Source organism: Silurus aristotelis, assembly GCF_946808225.1.
Source record: "Silurus aristotelis genome assembly, chromosome: 10".
Lineage (NCBI taxonomy): Eukaryota > Metazoa > Chordata > Actinopteri > Siluriformes > Siluridae > Silurus > Silurus aristotelis.
The window spans coordinates 23567583-23587859 of NC_139583.1; the positions used below are offsets into that span (position 1 = coordinate 23567583).

General features: G+C 35.8%; 1 protein-coding gene across 3 annotated transcripts; it reads left to right on the plus strand.

The window, feature by feature from the left end:
* Nucleotides 1–1238: 1238 nt before the first annotated feature.
* wt1b (WT1 transcription factor b) lies at nt 1239–20109 on the plus strand. Of its 3 annotated transcripts, none has more exons than XM_083553088.1 (9): nt 1239–2034; nt 4486–4596; nt 6079–6169; nt 9891–9962; nt 13389–13491; nt 15281–15428; nt 17922–18011; nt 19371–19454; nt 19586–20109. In XM_083553088.1, the coding sequence occupies exons 1-9, from the start codon at nt 1653–1655 to the stop codon at nt 19705–19707; spliced, it is 1203 nt and encodes a 400-aa protein (XP_083409214.1). In that variant the 5' UTR covers nt 1239–1652; the 3' UTR covers nt 19708–20109. The 3 variants fall into 3 exon arrangements, with proteins under 3 accessions (XP_083409214.1, XP_083409212.1, XP_083409213.1); XM_083553086.1 differs by having other exon boundaries at nt 1243–2034; nt 19371–19463; XM_083553087.1 differs by having other exon boundaries at nt 1245–2034; nt 4489–4596; nt 19371–19463.
* Nucleotides 20110–20277: the final 168 nt, after the last annotated feature.

Sequence of the window (20277 nt, forward strand, 5' to 3'; positions counted from 1 at the left end):
ATATGATTCAAATGTTATTAACGGGATCTATTAGAATTCCTATCAAAATGGCTGACAAGTGAATATTGTATATTAGTGTAACAAATTTTTCTTGCTGTTATTCAATTGCACTGTAAGTCACGCCAGTGTGGAGTCATTTTCTTAACATTGTTGTTGTGGGTGTGGCTGATTAAACAAGATACTTGTGGTTATATCCAGACACTTCCCAGGCTCAGCAGGTAAGGCTTAGTTTAGATAGTACTGCTGCAGAGAATTCCACAGTCTAACAGATGGGATGTTTCACATTGGTCTTGTCTCTGTGAGTGTGGATATGCTTGTAATGTGTTCAAGGGATTTTTTCCCTCTTCAGCGCCAGAGACACTTTTAATGGCTTCCTTGTCTTTTTCCCATGGAGCTGAATCAGATCACTGACAAATGACACCTGGGGAAAGTTGCAGAAATGTAATTTATAAAGTAAAAAATTATTATTGAATATAATTTAAATCAATATTACAGTCAATTACAGTTCTCAATAAAGAAAGAGCTTTATGTTGTTTGGGGCAATATTGAACCAAAAATGTAAAATTTAAAATTTACCAATAACCATTACTGCTAATGGAAGTAAATAAACTACAATTTAAAATAATTTATCTTTGTTATCTTTTTCAAAACTTTGATCGTTATCGTGTCTATTCTTTTATAGAATATCATCAAAAATGTAGTTTAATAAAATCTCATTGTTTCATCAATGTAATTGTAAATATAAATTACTGTTTAGATTTATTCTCAAAATTGCTGACTTGTAAGAAAAAAATTGAATTATAAATGAAATCCAGATGGTTTTCAAAAGAATTGGGAAGTGAAAAAGAGGAAACTGTGAAAGTTACAGCAATTTAGATGGTTTATCATATCAAATCACATATTTCGAACAGATTTGGATTATAAAGTCCAATTGCTCCTTGTCACAAATGTTGCTATTAGTTTCATTATAAGTTTGCATTCTTGTTACAGATGTTTCAAGGACAACAGGAAACCCTGCAGTTGTAACCATTGTAATCATCGTAACCATTGGCTAGATTGAATAGCACTTTGAAGTTTGTTAATATCCTGCTACTATTATTTATTATTAACATAAATTATTTGTCAATCAATCCATTACAACCCTAATAAACACTATTTCTTTTACTTTATAATCTTGTAATAATAAGCTACACACCCCCACCCCCACAGAAACATTAATCATGACATTAGTCAGGTCACAGAAAGTGCTGTCTAGAAGAATGACTAAAGCTAATGAAGTGCTCATCATTTCTCCTTTAACTCCTCCTCCTCCAGGATTGTTTTACATCCGACTCACACGGACAAGCTCCAGACACTGTTAGAAAGGATCGGGGTGACTTCTATCTCACCCATTCTAACTTCTTTTGCTTCCTCTGAACCCTTTTCTATCGCATTCACCTCTCTCCCAAAGAAGACAAACCAGCACTCCAAAGTGCTCCCTATACTGGAGTTTGATTTCTATTGCATCTCTGCGGACTTGGGCAGATCTTCTCGGGCAGAAACTTGCAAGACATTTTCATGAATTTTTCCCCAAAAGAAAGTTCAGAGTTCTGAAAAGTTATAAAGGGAAATTAGTTCCTATTCGTGTTTTGATCTTGATTCCGTTGTTCTAAATGCTGACCGAGTCCTGCGGGCTGATGGGATCGGACGTCCGAGATCTGACTCCCCTCATGCCCGCCGTACCCACTCTACCACCTCTTCCAGGTCCCAACAGCGGCGCTCCTCAGTGGGGTCCGATAGTCGACTTCCACCCTGGCTCTCCATATGGAGCTCTGACTTCACACTCGTTGATCAAGCAGGAGCCTGGCTGGGGGTCAGTAGACACCCATGATGATCCTCACTGCACTCTCGGAGCCTTCACTGTGCACTTTTCAGGGCAGCTGACCGGAGGCTGCAGGTACGGGGCGTTCACCGAGTCATCGTCTGGGCAGAACAGGGGGTTCAGCACCAACCCATATCTGAACGGCTGTGCTGAAAATCCTCCAATCCCAAGGGGTAAGTGATCTTCATTCATCAAGTTCTTCTTAAAAACATTTGTGCAGACAACAACAGAGCATTCATTTTGTATCATTCACTCCTGGGTCAGTCATACAGCTAAAAGTAGATTAATGTAATGGATTTAATTATGTTAATTGAAAATACACACATTTTGTCTTCCTTTAAATTGGTGGTGTTGGAAAATTTAAGTACTATTTTCAAGAAAGAGAAAATATCAGGTGGCATCAGTGTCCACACGTCTGTACGGCATAAATCTACAATCACTTTTGAACTAAGCTTATTTTCAAACACTTATAAGGGTTACTTTTACTGCATTATTTAATTATAGTATAATAAATACAGTAATATAAATCAAGTGTTCAGTAACGGTGCAATGTTGATATTGACTGCTGTTTGATTGAAACTCGTCTAACAAAGCAATTTATAAGAACGAATGTTGGAACACAAAAATGAAACATTGCTGAAAAGCTGAGATCAGGTTGCTTTAAGAATAACAACAATGATAGATGATCATCACTGTCCACAAAGCACTGCAGTGTTAAAACCTGGCCAAAACAATATGTGAATGTTTAAACGAGTCAATCTCTGTATGATTTTACTGCGAACTTTCACTGACCTTTAATCACAGACTAGGACCAAATCTCATCACGAGGGCCAGGAACTACAAAAAATATATTCATGCTCCCTCACCTCTTAATATCTTACTATGATGTTACATTATGCCATTTATCACACAGAGAGTATATCATGTACTGCATCAGTGTTCTGTTAATGATTAATATACAGATATCAGGATCTGCTGTTCAGGGAATGCTGTGATTTCTTGGTCCTATATATTTTATTTGTGATTTAATAAATGTAGTTAAAGTTACTCTGTGAATGATATATAGATACGTCCTGGAGTCAGAAGTAGTATAGGAGCTACTACAGGACTCATAATGAAATATAATACAAATTTGGTTTTCATCGGTGAGGAGTAAAAACATTAGGGCTTGCTTTTCTAGGAAAAAGTAATCAACCACATGGTTGAGTAAAATCCATTGAGCCTTTAAATAATACAATGTTAATAATATAGTAATTGTATAATATTAATTAGCATACATAAAAAAGTGTACTGTCTAAACAATTTATGACTTTTAATATAACAGCTATAAACACATCATTTACACATCAGCCTTATATATCATTAGGCCACCATTAAGAAAAAAACATGCAATTTTAAATTTCTCTGTCCTGGAGAAAATCTGATTCCATGAATGTGAAGTAATATAACAACTTTGTATACACTGTGTAAATTAAAGTTTGTGGACACCTGTCCATAAGATTTACTTGTGATACATTCAATTCCACATTGTCCTTTTTTTGCTCTTATAATAACATCCACTCTACTGGAAAGCTGTTCCACTAAATTTTAATGTTTTTTGTTTAGATTTCTGCTCATAAACCCATAAGGGTGTGATAGATTCACTATCTAAGGGCTTTAGGTGTGTGCAGTTAGTATTCTAAATCATTCCAAAGGTGCTCAATAGGGTTGAGGTCAAAGCACTTTAGCAGGCCACTTAAGATCTCACTCTCACTCTCACCCATGTAAACCATATGTTCATGAAGCTGGCTTTGTGCACAAAGGCACTGTCATGCTGGAATAGGTTTGGGTCTCCTAGTTTAAATAATGAGTAAATTGAGAGTAAATCATAGTGGCTGAATTTTTTTTTTTCTTAATTTGTTAAGACACCAGTCTTAAATAGGATGAAAAAGCAAATTATACATTAGCTGTGATTTAGGAAGCCCAAATAGGCATGCATTTTTATTTCTGATGTCATCCCATGTATTTTTTACCAGTGTTTAATAAAATAAACTTACCGTTTTTAAACTTACCCAACATTTACTTTGCAGCTCCAGTTTTAATGATAACAATTGACAAATGAACTTGGCAGATGAACTACATTTGACAGTATTACATTTTAATACCACAGTTCTGCTGAATGTGCAAATATTGTGGTTTGGAATGTTATTCATTTTCAACAAGCGCAACTTTAATTCTGCTGCAAGGTTCTAGATTCTCTCATTTTTAATATAAGGTCACAAATGCCTTAGTGTTCATATGGTGTTTTATAATATATTTTTGTTTTCTCTGATGAATCATGAAACATGGGAAAGTATTCAGGATAGCAGGCATTGTGGTTACTTAGTAATATGACAGTCTGCATACACAAATAAAATACATACAATATTTGAATAAAATTTTTTATATAAGGTAAATTTCTGAGGTGTAAGTATAAAAAAACAAAAACAAAAAATATTTAAAAATAAAAATGACATATAACACTTCAATCGTGATTTGGTCCAACTGTTCCCCTTAAAGCTTTAGAAATACAAAAAAAAAAAAGTATTACACAAAATAAATTAGAGAGCTAACTCTTTTTTTTCTAACTTTCTTTTCTAATACAGCAGATGTGGATGGAGCACTGAGTTTTTCTCACACACCTGTTCATCACTCGTCACCTTTTCCTTGTTCTCACCCTTTCAAACATGAGGATGCTCTGTCTCAGACCACTGTGGGTAAGGGCACCTGATACACACCCACACAACATTGCAAATTAGCTGTTACATACATTTTTAAACCATTAGAGATTACACTATATGGGACAATAAAACAGACAGGTCAAGTCATTGTGAGTGCAGTAAATACTGTATATATATATATATATATATATAAATACTTTAGTGTTTCCTGTGTTACTTTTTATTATTTGACATCCTTCTGTGTCAAAAACTGTTCCAATGATCTTTTTCAATAAAGAAATAAAACAATAAAATTTAATTAAATGTGAATACTGCAAAATACAATGCATTGAATTTTTAGACATTGCAATGGTAGAAACTTCCAAAATACAACTGTACCTTTATTTAATTAGATAATTACAAAATCCATTATTATAGTTAATGAAGCTATTTACTGTAGTGTACATTATGTCTGCCATTTTGACGGAGCTGTTACCACACAAAGATAAAATATCAGAACAAATGTTTTTAAATAAACCTATGATTTGGATTCTATATCTTGTCTGGTAGCCTTAAAATTATATCGCAGTTGCTTCCATTCAAAGTAACTTTTACATTGGTGAATACATTACAATTGTAAAGTGGAGCAATCAAGGGGTCAGGCAGTGCTAATCAAAGCACAGGATATTAACAACAATGTAGCAAACCAATTCGCTCCAAATTATTATCACCTTTAAATGTAAATAACTGTTCAATCCTCCTCCACTGAAGTAAAGAAACTGAAGGAGAGTGTGATAAAGAGTAGGAATGTCTACTGTTGCCAGATGACCCATTTGTACCCCCTGTAGTGCTGGTAAATTTAAAATACCTAATCCTCTTTTAGTTGTAAGTACTTGATACAGAAATCCATGTGAGTGCTTTATGGGTTCCGAGAGCACAGGGCCTGTTTGGATAAGTGGAGTGAGGAAAAGGCCACACTTCAATATCTACTCCCTGAAGAACAATCTGTTAGTCCTTATGTACAGAGTAAACAGGAAAATAGAAGGAGGGGAAAATGGTACAAGTACAAGAGCTTTTTTTAGTCCAAACTTTTCATGTATACTAAATTTATCCATGTCAGACTTTGGATATTTGGTATATAAAGTTTGGAGCGTTCATCTGAGCAGCTACCAGCCATGAAGGTCAGTGTTCCTGAAAATCTTGCTAGATAATTTAAATGTTTCAGATAATGTTGTAAAGAACAAATGGGGAAACTTTTTAAGTTCATACTGGAACTCTACCATCTTCCTAACTTCCATCTCTCCAGTAGAATCCTGGCTTTAAACATTGGGGTAAACATTTGAACAAATATATTGTATTGGTAATGGCTAGAGGGATTCTAAATCCTTTGAAAGAAGTTATTTAGATTGTCTAAGATGGCTGTCCATTGCAATTCTCAGTGAGAATTAAAACATACTTGATACAATGCAATAACAACAGCAAAATAACATTAATAAATCATTGAAAATATTTTAAAATTCATTCCCTTCTTTTTCATAGATGAGCAGCAGTACCTGGCCCCGCCCCCTGTCTATGGTTGCCACGCCCCTAGCGACAGCCAGACTCTACTTTTACGAAACAGCTACAACAGGTAAAAGTCTAATCGCATTTAAAGCATTAATTTCTTTATCTAATCTGACAGCATTTTATATGCTGATGGCAGATTCGCCCACTATGTGACTCAGAAATCTAGTGTAAGCCTGCGGAGAGCCATGCTGTCTGTATAAAGGTTAAGAACTGCACAGCAGCCCCTTAGCAAGCCAAAATACACTCAGGGTGATCTACAGTCCATTTCCTCTGAATTCCTCTTCCCTGCCTGGCCATCCCCAGAGAGAATAGTACTGGGGTAAATCAGAGGCTGAGGACAGAAGTGGGGGGCCAAGAAAGGAAAATTATGGGATATTAAAACGTGTATGGGGGCACAAGGACAGGAGAGGGCTAACTGGTATGGCATAACAATAGTTTAGAAGACAGACTGGAATAAAAGGTGTTCTGAATAAATATCAACTCCAATCATTTGTAGTGTTATAATGGAATTAATTGAGATTAATAATAATTATAATTGATTATAAGTAAACAAATAGTGCTAAAAATAAAAAACAATCTGGGTTTAGTTATTAAATGTTTTTATTTTTATAAATGAAATATTCCGAATGAAATCCATTTCAGTTCCAGGTTATAACTCATTCAATGTAAATCGGGTGAAGGGGGTAAACAGTTCTGCAAAACAAGCGTACACCACTAGACTCAATGATTCTTGGAATATTCTTGGAAAAATGTCCTCATGTTGTTTGGAGAAAAGGCAGATCGTGTGGAACCCAAAATATGAGAACGAATGTAGATAAGATTTAATGACGCCTCCTCGTCTTCCTGTAGTACTGCTGCGTATTCAGTCAATTCCCCGTAGCACATGATACAAAAGAGGAAAAAAAGATTTCAATTTTTATTCAGCCCTACATTGTAATACAGAAACACAATGATCACTAACATCACGAACAACACAACAGGAAGAGCATTTCTAGCATTTAACATCAAGGCCAGTGGTTAATAATATAACACTTTAAAAATAGCAAGTCATGGGTTTCTAAAGCAAATAGCTCCAATCTCAACGTTTGTAGTTTGCTTTTCATTTTCTGTTCATGGGTACTAAACAGTGAATGTCAAACTGATTAATGCGACTACAATGACTATTTTGATAAAAAAATTAGACTACTTCTGCTCAACTACTCAGGTATAAGATGTATTGTATCCACCTTTGCTGGAAAATCTACTGCCCATAAAAATATTACACTTAAAACAGTGAAAAAAGGGTGAGAAATAAAAACATAAAACAGCGATCCACTTAAAAAAAGAAAGTCCATCTTCTATACTTATATACATTTGGGTTTAATGTGATACATTACCACTGTGTTCCTTCACACTTGAAAACTGTAGCTCTATTCACACATCAATTAGCCTGACTCAAGCACAGACTGTAAGCACTCCATGCTGGTTAATTCAGCTTCTTTCCCTCTCGACGCCTCCCTGCTGTCAGCACGTTCACCTTGTTACATTATTACGACACTGTACCAGGCACGCTGACTCTCCAGACCTCTGCAGTTCTGCTGTCATTGATCAGATATGAGAGCGAGGGCGCCCGACTTCTCTTCCTGCGAACGCTAAGCAAAGTAGTTACAGTACAGCAGCTCCTGTGCTTTTCTTGAAAAATCAGAAATCATTTATTTACTAGTTGTAGAACACAACATCAAACTTCAATGTATTTAGCAAAACATATCTCTTACAGCATAGTAGATCCCTATGAAACTCTGAAACAAAAACAGAAAACTGAGAAAGTAGCCTTTTACAGAGCTTTTATACTGTACATGTTTTAACACATTGATTAAATCAATCGTACAAAATAAACTAATCGTGATTTCAAAAGCAAAAACTTCACTTGAGTAGCTTTTCTTGAGTTACTAGCTTGCTAACTTTGCTAGAAAAGTATTTGAATGTATTAGCTGGTAACCTTGACCATTTAGGTGCGAGAGGTAACAGGAGCTTGAGCTTGATGTCAGTCAGATAAGACAGTTTTCAGTTGAAAATCGCATATAGTTTATATTTAAGAAACTACAGCCGGTTCAATGGTTATTTATTTAGACTAGAAGGCTGTTCAGTAGCTCACTAGAGGTTAACTAGAGGCTAACAGATTTCTTGTCAGTTCTATTGTGTATCTCTATTCCTGGTTTAAACTTGCTGCATTTAATACTATACAAGATTGGATGAAGTTCACCTAGAGTTGCTGGATTAAAGCAACCTTCCAGTTAATGGATGCTAATATTAAACATTTTACAGACACACACACACACACATACACACACACACACACACACACTACATTGTTACTACACGATTCCTTAATACAGTGAACGAAGTTTAATAAAAAATAAAGGGTACTTTAAAAAAATATTTTTAAATAAACGGAATATAAAACAACACTACTGAAATCTTGGACTCCGATTGGTCAAAAGATGCCAATTAATTTTAGGAAAGATGGTAGCTTAGTGGTTAATTCATTGGACATTGGATACCAAGGTTGTGAGTTCCTGGCCACACTAAGCTGTCAGTCCTAGGCCCCTGAGCAAGCCCTTAACCTCAAAGCTGCTCAGTTTTATGAATGAGATAACAATTTTTTAACTCACTCTCTATAAAAGTGTCTGCCAAATTCCATCAATGTAAATTTTCTAGAACAACAATTCAAATCAAAGTTATTTTAAGATGTCATTGTTTCTTTAGTAACAACTCATTCACAGCTAATAGGCAAAGTTTTTTTAACCATTGTAACTGTTATGCTGACACTGTCCACAAAGATGCTTTTACTTAACATTTATGGAATCTTATTTGTCAGCAATTTGTAAGTTTTTCATCTGTCTTCAGCATCTTTTTGTCTAGAGAAGGAATGACTGCTTATAGCTGCTACATTGTAAGTGATAACAGGAAATAACTTGCCTTATAAACATTTCAGAGCATTAAATATATATATATATATATATATATATATATATATATATATATATATATATATATATATATATATATATATATATATATATATATATATAAAGCTCAAATACCACTGACTGACTCACTTACTCATCACGAAATCTCAAAAACCACTAAACGGATTGCAATGAAATTTGGAACATACCTTCCTCTTGGGTCTTAGGTGCTCACTAAGAAAGGGTTTTGAAAAATTCTCCCTGGATCGCGGCTAACTCACGAAAAACGCGATTTCTCACGCATTGTAAACTCTTCGAAATAACAGTACGGATCCTCATGAAACTTACTACATTGTTTCTTATTACATGTTAGATGCACGATAAAAATTATTTTCAAAGTAGTTTGCCCTGTATCGGTACTACAAAGGGGGAGTACGTTGTTTGTTGACGTTACGTTCTGATCTCTGATCATCCAGTCCTGCTCAGTGCTTACTGCTTATTGCCATATTGCTTAGCGTTCTACCTTCCGTAGCGAAGCACGGGTACTTTCAGCTAGTATAACTATAAATAGATAAAAAGTATGAAATGTTATTCATTAATCAAGTAATCACAGGCAAATTGCTTTGGAATAAGGCAGTGATAACAGGCCTTGTTGTTGATAAATATCATATAACAGCATGGCCTGTTATAGTTTATTCCTTACTTTCGTAGTGAATTCAATTAAAGAATTTAAGGTTCGGAAATAAAAGTTTCATTTACAGCCCTGGGACTTGAACTCACAACCTTCCAATCGTTTTCATTGTTTTAACACTGTATTTATTTTTTTTTTTTTGGCAGTGATAATCTGTACCAAATGGCTGAGTGTATGACCTGGAACCCAGTCAACAGTCTGACCTCTACCATAAAGAGGTATGGCATTTCGCAGATCACTTTGCACTATTTTGCACTTTCCTCCACCACATTTTTCTTTTTCAACCTAAAAAGTAAAGGCATTGTAAATGCAAGAAGTGGTGCAGTGAATATAAAAGCGGGACCCTCGATCCTATTGACCTGGCCTGAGATTAGTTCTTTTGGCAACAGATAGCCTCTACTCTGGGTTATCTTCAAAGAACTGGACTCGGTTTCATATCAGTACGCAGCTGCAAAGATATATGTAGTGTTGAAAACAGCGCTGACACAATCAACAGCTTGAAAGAGAAGAAAGAATAGTGAGCACAAAGGAAGTCTAGTTGAAGTAAATATTAATAGTTATGGTTCATTCATAACTTTTCAGATCAGTTAGATTGTGTTAGGGTTAGAACTGTACACTTTCAAAATACTCAGGTTTAAAGAAACACTTAGCTATGGGGTAGGAAATTATTTATGTTGAGGAAGAAAATTGTACATGGACATGATTAAGCATGCTTTTATAGGAAAGTTTTTTATTCCTTGCATATACAATAAAGGGCTGGCCGTGTGCACACCTGATCACAAGTTTTTTTTTTATTATTATTAGATACGTCTAATAAGCTCATTAGTCCACAACAAGTGCACCAAAGCAGACCCATCTCTTGGCTGTTACAGCCCCAGTTCTGTGCCATCTCAGCTAATATTAGCTAATTACCCAAAACATGCTTCTGGTAACATATGCTGCTTATTTAATTCTTCCTGGTTCAGTACACGATTATGGCTGGAGACCTGGAAATTGGTGTCTTCATCATCATGTGAGAGTTCCTTCTCTACACTGTCAAGAATCCTACACCCCTTATCATCACAAAATGCAGCATAAAAGAAAGAGGAATTTAGAGATGTTGACCCATGAGAAATCCATAACAGATACTTTAGTCATAAATGAATTACCAAGGAAAACAGGAGATTAATGCTGTAGATAGACTGATGGATGGACAGAACAATAGCTAGACAGAAACAAAAAATTGGTAGGTACAATAAAAAAAAAAAACAAAGTTTAAGGTTGCTGTTGGTTATAAAGTAATAACGTGAGGGGGCAGAAAATATGCCTTTTTTTTATTAAAAGTGGAAAAAAGTAGTTATACAATGTTCTAATTCTGTCTTTGGTGAAGTTATGAATCTTGAAAAAAAAGGAAAAAGTTCTATAAAAGTGTAAAAAAACTTTTTTATAGTGTTCTGATTTTGTACTGTAGTTAAAAAAAATGTCTCTAAGTTGATTTAGGATTTAATTTTATTTGAGAACTAATCTGATCCAATAAAAACAAGATTTATTAAGGTTTTAAGTTTTCGAAGTTGTTTTAATTATCACTGTTTAATTTTAGTTTAGTTTAGTTTTATAAATATTAGTTATGGGGAGAACTGGATTAGGTGTTGGGGCCACTACCACTGATTGCCCACCTACTATTTGTCCCAGCCCACCCTAAAATAATTGGCTAGAACTGGACCTGATACTACAACAATATACCAACACAAAGTAAAAAGCATGTGATACTTAAAAAAAAAAAGTTTGTAGTTACATGTAATGTTTTGCAGTATGTACAAAATAAGTCACTTATAACAGCTAAATAAAGTTGGTGCAAAAATATAAGTGGTAAAAAATAATTTTGTCAGTTCAAACGTTACCAGGTTGCAGCCTAGCATGTTAGCAGTAACATGGTAAAAAAAAGAAAAAAACTGAATATGTTCATTTTGTCTTGAAGCACTGCAGATGTGAAGCTTTAGGTAATAGAGTAGTGCACTCCCTTCTTTCCTGAGAGTGCAAAACTATTTTGTTTTGGAGCTGTTGTAGTGGGAGCCACTTCCTCTGAAGGTTTCAGTTATAGAGCGCTGACCTTGACCGTGAACTCGGAAAATAGCACAAAAGAAAAACAGACAGGGGGAAGGAAAAGACAGTGGGTATTGGTTAAGTATGTGTGTGTATAAGGAGGAGGCAATAAGATGTGGCTCAGTGCACAGTGAGTGAAGAAAGTGCTTTGTTTTTCCACCATCCAGTGTCCCAGATTAAAAGGGTGTGTGATTTAGGGTGTTTTAAGATTTGCTGTTTAACATCTAGAAAAAAAACTTTACAGAATGAAATCAATGCTTAACTCATACTGGTGAAAGGGAGCTGGAGACAGAAGGGGGTCATGCTTTTGCTCAGTCAACCAGTTCAGAGAAGATAAAGTATCTTGACGCGGTTGTAGTGGAATGCGGCGTGATGGGCGAGCATGGGCGAGGGGCGTGACTTTAGCAGAGTGTAATATTTACGTTCATGCAGATAATCACTATGCCCCTGCTCCTCCTCTTTGCCATGAGCTGTTTGTCTGTGCAGAAAGATGGATAGATAGTCTGAGGGATGACTGGCTTAGTGTTAGCTGATAGCGTAGCCTGAGATGTGCAGCTAACAGGACAAAGGGAGCTTTATGGAGGTTCATCAGGTGCTCCCTACACAGCCTGACTCTGAACTTTATCAGTGCTGAAAATTCATTCATACAGACATCATTCTTCATACCAGAAGGAAATAGATTTGTTTAGAATATCAGTTCAGCATTCTTTCTTTTCTTCTTTTTGTAGTATCCATCTCAATAGCCAAAACATTCTAATGTATGCACGTATTTCACACGTTTGTGCCTTTTTATAGATGCTAAAACAAGCAGTGGATAAAAATCCTAATAGATCTGCAGTTAATAAAATATTCAATACACTTTTTCCCCATTTCATATATATTTAATGCCTTGGTGAACAGTAACGAAGTGAATGCAATTGTACCTGCTTTATTTTGCGTATTTGTAATTTACTGAAGTATTTCCATTTGGGGAGACGTTTACTTTAATTTCACTACATTTCAAAGTCAAATATCGTACTTTTTACTCAACTATATTTTGCGAAATCGGTAGTTCGTTTTTATTTATGAGCGGATAAAAACTGGTCAAGTTCGCAGCAATCCACCAATCAGGGTAGAGCGCGCTCCATTTTGAACGCTGTGATTGATGCTTAGTGGTATCTACTTATCATAAGCAGAACCTTTGAGAGGAATAACACCCGTGGCCTTATATAAAGTGTTTATTTCATTACTAGAAACATCCTTTAATAACGTTTCATTTCATTATTAAAGGTAGGAAAGATCTTAATATACTTGCTAAAGCAAAGTAAAATAAGGTCCTAATTCCCCACATTTCCTAATTTTTTATCTATTCAGGTGCATAAGATATTGCACCGCATAAGTTATATACATTTCGAGATATTGTACATATAATTCCCTGTATCTCCATATACAATATGTGTAGAGGTCTGAGGTTTGTTAGATCCTGCTATTTTGTCCTTTATTAACAAACTGTCCTGTTCATTTGAGGTTGCCATGATGAGTAAACATGCACATTTCTGTGTCTTCTCTGTGACGTATTGCAGTCCGACTACAGGATTCGAGAGCGAGCCCACGGCAGCTGTTGCTCCTGTGATGTACAGTGCTCAGTACCACATACACACACATGGCATGTTCCGAGGAATTCAGGTGTTTACACACTCTCACACACACACACACACACACACACACACACACACACACACACACACACACACACACACACACACACACACACAGCTACTGTTAAACAGGTTCAACTAAAGGTCATAAACTGACTCCCCTCTAAATCCTGTCAGTCAGCTGTAGCAGAGATTGTGTGTCAAGGACAGGTCGATTTAAACATTTGATTAGTTAGACCTGTCCCATGTTGTGTTGCTGTTTGAATCATTAACTCTGTTCAGCATCAGGAAAAGCATTTACTAGATACAAACAGTCTTGTCAGTGCAGTGGATGTATGTAGAACAACAAATACTATTGATCCCCTTTCTCTGGCTCCATTTTTCTGAGAAATAAATATCTCAAAGGTTCCTTAAAGAAATTATGTTTTCTGCTTCTCATTTGATCTCACACCTCTCTGATGATCCAATACATTACAAGATATTTATTTACTGCTAATAATAATGTAACTCATCATTTAATGTAATGTAACTAACTGGTAATACTTTTACTAATACCATTGCTTTAGAACAAGTGTATTTTTGTAAGCTTCATAAGTTTATATTTGGATTGGCTGATTGTTCATCATTTTATAGACATGTTCCCTAGCAAACTTTTACAGCTTCAGAAATAATTATGAAGTGAAGTTTGAAGAAATGCCAGTCACAATATGCTTTGGATGGAAGGAGAGGGATCAGTATGTAATAATCAAAAACCTTATGCACCTAACCTAACCCTAACCTGTTCTTTTACTTTGTGGTAACAGTTTGGGGAAGACCCACAAATGGCTAGAAAAGTCAGGTGTCCCAATACTTTTGTCCATATAGTATATGAGCGTTTTCTTCCTGACTCTTAAGTGCACACTCTCATGGTCTCGGCTCAAACCTGGGTTGACCGAGTGAGAAGTGGGAGTTCTAGCAGTTTGCCACAAGTGTGTGTGTGTGTGTGTGTGTGTGTGTGTGTGTGTGTGTGTGTGTGTGTGTGTGTGTGTGTGTGTGTGTGAACTCAAATGCAGAGACAAACTCTGTATTTATTTTAAATGCAAAAAAAAAAAACCTGAACAAAAAAATTAATTAGTTTCTAAAGAATACAGCACAATGGAAAAGCATCTGTCTACAACTCAATAAGGAAAAATTTGATATCTTCTAATATCTTAATATATTTTAATATCTATCTAAAACTACAAGTGAAGTCTTTCTCTGGAGCTATGGCAACAAACTCAAAAAACAAAACAAAACAAGGGAACCTTGGAACTCTGGAAAAGGCAGGCGACATAGGGAAAACAAACTCGAAAAACGGACCACACAACTTTAACCACCAAGCACGAACCTGAGTCAAAAGGCCATAAAACCACTCAAGGCAAACAGGACTCAGGTGGAAACACTAAAAATTAATGAGGACAAAGGGACAAAATGGTGACATCTGTTGGGGAAAACAGGGAAACAAGGTGTTCCCTGAAGTGGTTTTAAACAAACAGAGCTAAGTTGGATAGGGCAATGTTTCATTTCTAGTAGCTAGACTCAACAGCAAATAAATTCTCTCTTTAAACTGGTAGTTGTAACACCATAAGAAAATAAAACGAGAAGCCGTAAATACAAAAGTCCTCACTCAGTCCTCACACAGATATTACTGCTTTTAAGCGATCTTCAGAACTTCAGATCTTGACTGCTGATGAAGAACGTTTTTACACACACCGAGCTGTTTGTTAGTTAGACACGTATCTTTGTGTGTTTCCATTACATACTGCTTTTAACCCCAGGCCTGTCTCACCCTCCTCCAGGATGTGAGACGAGTCCCGAGCATCCCGCCCTCCATCGTGAGGTCGGCCGAACCCAATGAGAAGCGCCCATTTGTGTGTTCGTACCCGGGCTGCAGCAAGAGATACTTTAAACTCTCACACCTCCAGATGCATGGAAGGAAACATACAGGTAAGAGACACTCATGTCTGTTGTTTAAGTGGTCTACACATTCACACTTGTTCTTTATCCTTGCGTTTTTTGGGGGCTATGATGCATAACCACAACATAAGCAAGATAACTGAAAGGATTCTTCATTACAATGACTGTACGAAGTGTATTAATACACCATGCATGGATAATAACAAAATAATGCACCATTGTAGTGTTGAGAAAAAAATCAGTCATAACATTATCCATGTATAATATGTCATCACAATTTAATACAATCCATACAGAGCATGATGTCCAGTGGTGGACAGTAGTAAAATGTAATTCTAAATGTGATCACTGTAAATAAAAAAAATATTTAGGACATATTACTCACTGTCTCAGTCTCAAGTCTCCACTACACAATTCCGGTAATATACTGCGCTCTTTTTTATGATTTCTCAAACCTTAAGGGAAAAAGCTTGGACATTCTCAAGTGAGGGGTAATACATTTTTGACATGTTTATCCAAACATTGCCTCGCTCCAACACAAATCCATAAAAGAAGCTGGCAAAAATTAAACATATAGTCCTAATTCAACATCCAGTTTTCAGTTGCTCATGGAGTGTGAATACAGCAGATGTAAGCACAAGCACACACACACACACACACACACACACACACACACACACACCATGGGGTCATACAGGAACCAGAACTGCTTTTGTAACCATGGTGACATCATTCAACTATATCTCACCCATTTATTTAAAGCCACTCCCAACATGTATGTGTTTGTGTGTGTGTGTGTGTGTGTGTGTGTGTGTGTGTGTGTGGTGTAATTAATCACATGTTGACTCCTATTTATGGGGAAAGGCTTGGTGTGTAAATATGCAATTTCCAAGGAAATTAGTGATAACTTAATAACTGATAGACTCCCATCTTCTCTCAGTGAATCACAGCTCGCTAGTTGGATATACACCACACATCCCTGAGCATGTCCATCTCAATTCACTATTTACATGGATTCTGTACATTTCCTAATGTCAGCTAGCTAGCTTTGTTAGAAAATTACGTCTGTAGCTAGTGCCACCTAGCCTTGTTTGGGATTATGGTCTAAATTGCTTGCTAAATTCCTTGTTCTTTAGCTAATGTCAATTAGCTGGCTGGCCTTATTTATAAAAGCTATTTAATGAGAATGTACTTCAGCTAAAGGACTAGCCTTGTTTAAGTTAACTAAATAACTTATTTTGTATTTTCCCTACCTAAAGGCAGCTAGCTTAACTTTTTACTTTGTTTCTTTCGCATAATGATAATATAATGACAACAAGAGTAAATCTAATCTAATATTTATTTGTATATATTGTCAAATGATAGCTAGCAAAATTCCTTGAGCTCATTTTGTATTTTATGTCAGCAAACTTTGTGTATTTTGGTATACTGTCCAATGTTAGGTAGCCGATGTTGTAGGGTATATTCTCTAGCTAATTCCATGTAAGATAATTTAGTTTATTGCATACATTGTCTAATATTAAATTTGATCAACTCATGGCAGCTGGCTAACTTTGTTTCAGTACATTATTTGATGTTAACTAACAAAATTTTATTGAGAACATTCCTAATCTGATGCCAGCTATCTGCCTTTGTGAATACTGTTTAATGCGAGGTGACCAGTGCCAGCTAGCTAGCTCGTTTTTGCTTAGCTATATTGTCCAGTTTTAAATAAAAACATTTATTGTTTACCTTTTCTACCTAATATCAGCTATCTAGCTATGTTTTCACTGTTTTTAAATTTTAGCTTTCTGTATTTTATGCCAGCTAGCTTGCTGCATTTGTGCATACCATATAGGTCGCTGATGTTTTTGGGTACATTCTCAAGCTAATGCCAGTAGGATAGCTTAGTTTATTTATTAATCAACTAATGACAGCTAAATTTGTTTCAGCATATTATTTAATGTTAACTAGCAAACAAGTCTGGAAAACATTCTTTATCTAATGCCAGCTAGCTAACTTTTTCTTGGCTCTATTATTTGTTTGCTAGCTATGTTTTAAGTACAGTATGTTCTCTAGCTAGATAGATGTAGCTTAGCTTTGCTTGAGTATGTTGTCTAATTTGTTAGCATTTTTGTATAAATATAAGCTATGTAGCTCTGTTTATACTGGCAGACTTCAGCACACTTTGATTGAGACGTTTTCCATTGAAAAACAGTGATCTGAAATCGCCGCTTGAGGCTTAGACCTTTAGAATAATGTATAGTTAGTCATGGTTACTCTTCTCCCTCTTTATTTCATTTTTATTTAATCTACTTATTTTATTTAATCTATTTAATAAACATTAACACCTGAGAACAACGGGATATTGGTTGCGCGGACGCGGCGCTGACGACTACGAGGTTAAGGAATTTTTAAGGAATAAACTTAAATTATAATATAAATTAAAATAAATGGATTCTTCAAGTGGAAGTTGTGTCCCAAAAAACAGGCATTCTAAATATTTTGTGTGGTAATGTATTTCATAAATATGTGTGTGTTCAGGAGAGAAACCGTACCAGTGCGACTACACGGATTGTGGCCGCCGATTCTCCAGATCCGACCAGCTAAAGAGACACCAGCGTAGACACACAGGTCAGAATCCAGCGCTATCTTTATTCACCTTGTATTAATGGTATATATGCATTACATTTTGGGTTTATATCTTCAGTGATTTTTTACATACAGTATCCCAGGTTGTTATGGAGCTTGGGCCAAAGCACAGTGTCAACCATGATACACGGCACCCCTGGAGCAGAAAGGGTTAAGAGCCCAACAGTGGCAGTTTGGCAATGCCAGGGCATGAACCCTCAACCTTATGATTAGAATTCTACAGTGGAAGCCATTCAGCTATCTCTTCACATAGACAGTTACATGAATTTTCATGAATTATCAGAATCAATTAGGATCATTTGGAAATATTTTAAAATATAAAATATATATAAAAAAAAATCTTGACTGACCCATATTTATTAGTAATTAATGGGTAGCTGTTTGCAGGAAATGCTGATAAAAGATATAAGCTGTTGGTGTCTGATGCAATGCTATGGATCACTGTGTGTTGTTTAAAATACAACAGAAACATGGAAGTAAAATTAGACATCAATCAGGAAACTTTTTTCAGGTCCTGCAAGACATGAATAATTTTTAATCAGTCAACATGTGTTTATGCTTGTGTTATTCTTAGTTTCTTAAAAATTCTACCAGAGAATTTGCATTACAAAAACGAAAAAAATCAAAGAAAATTACTAAAGAAACCACACTGTTTTTGCCTTCCCAGAGTGAAAGTATAAATACTGCCACATATATTTACTCCATAATGTATTTACATTTCTATTTTAAATTCTACTACACTATATGGACAAATGTTTGTGGACACCTGACTGTAAAACTGTGGTTTATGAACATTTAGAACACATTTAATGTCCCACTAGATTTTGAAGTGTGTTTTTGAGATTTGTGCTCATTCAGCTACAAGGGTGTTAGTACTGGTTAGTCAGGTACTGATGTAGGTGAGGTGAGGAGGCCTGGGGTGCAGTCAGCATTCCAAGTCATCCCAAAGAAGTTCAATAGGGTTGAGTTTTGGACTTCATAGCAGGTCACTTAAGATCTTCTACTCCAACCCATGTAAAGCTTTTCTTCATAAAGCTGTCTTTGTGCAGAGGGACATTGTCATGCTGGAGGACATTTGGGTCAGGTGTCCCAATACTTTTATCCATGTAGTTTTTATTCCTCTATTCTAGTTTTATTATTTTGTTAAATTTTTGAAGGTTTTCAGCCTTCTTATGTTGTGAAATGAATTTTACTGCATGTTTTTACTGTACATGGTTATGTATTTTTTAGAATAATATAATCCATGGTGTCTTTATCAGCATATCAACATAAATAATGATCAGAATTGACCCATTATTCTGCTCTCTAATAATCTTCATGCTCTCATTTCCCCTTTTTCAGGAGTAAAACCATTTCAGTGTGAGACGTGTCAAAGAAAGTTCTCACGCTCTGACCACCTCAAGACTCACACACGGACTCATACAGGTAAAACAAGTGCGTAATCCCCTTTTCATCCTCATCCTCTTTCAGTTTAAGTACAGATTCATTAGCAATTATTATATAGCTTAGTACTAATGCGTTTAATTATTCTCACGCTTCTTTTTTGCCTGTCTCAGGTGAGAAGCCGTTTACCTGTCGCTGGCCGAGCTGTCAGAAGAAGTTTGCTCGGTCGGACGAGCTTGTCAGACATCATAGCATGCATGAGAGGAATGTCACCAAACTGCAGTCGTCTCTTTGAACTCCCACAATCCTTACACACATACAATCATTAACTAACTCCTGGTGATTATTAAAACAGACCCGACGACGGCAATGCCCAAGACTGAACACTCAATTATTAACCTCATTAAACTGCTTTGGAATATAAAAGTAATCCCCAGAAAAAATAAACAAAAGGCTTCAGATCCTGAATGAAGGAATAATTTAGATCATCTCATGCTGTATATAACTCATGAACTGAGCTCTTTAATGGATAAACCGGCTCACATAGAATTACGATTATTTCTGATTTTATAAACATGCCTTTTTTAAAAAAAAGAAAACAAAAATGCACTGTTATGTATTTTTTGTATATACTGTATGTTAATCTTTGACAGACTTTTAATATCCATATTTTGTATTAAAAATCTTCTTATACAAACCAACAAGGAAAATCCTTTCTGCATGTTTAAATAGCTGGTGACTGGTTAGATCACATGACCACAATGCTAATCATGGCAGATTTGACTGGAATAGTGGATTTGCTTGAAAGGCATTTTGAAGAAGAGACTAGTCCGCCATTAGTAATGTATAAATCAGTTCCACAGAT

Excerpts from the sequence above, each read along its gene's own strand:
- wt1b (XM_083553086.1), top strand. The coding sequence starts at position 1,653 with ATGCTGACCGAGTCCTGCGGGCTGATGGGATCGGACGTCCGAGATCTG. Across the intron at positions 2,035-4,485 it reads AAATCCTCCAATCCCAAGGG|CAGATGTGGATGGAGCACTG; the intron begins GTAAGTGATCTT and ends TTTCTAATACAG. Across the intron at positions 19,464-19,585 it reads GACTCATACAGGTAAAACAA|GTGAGAAGCCGTTTACCTGT; the intron begins GTGCGTAATCCC and ends TGCCTGTCTCAG.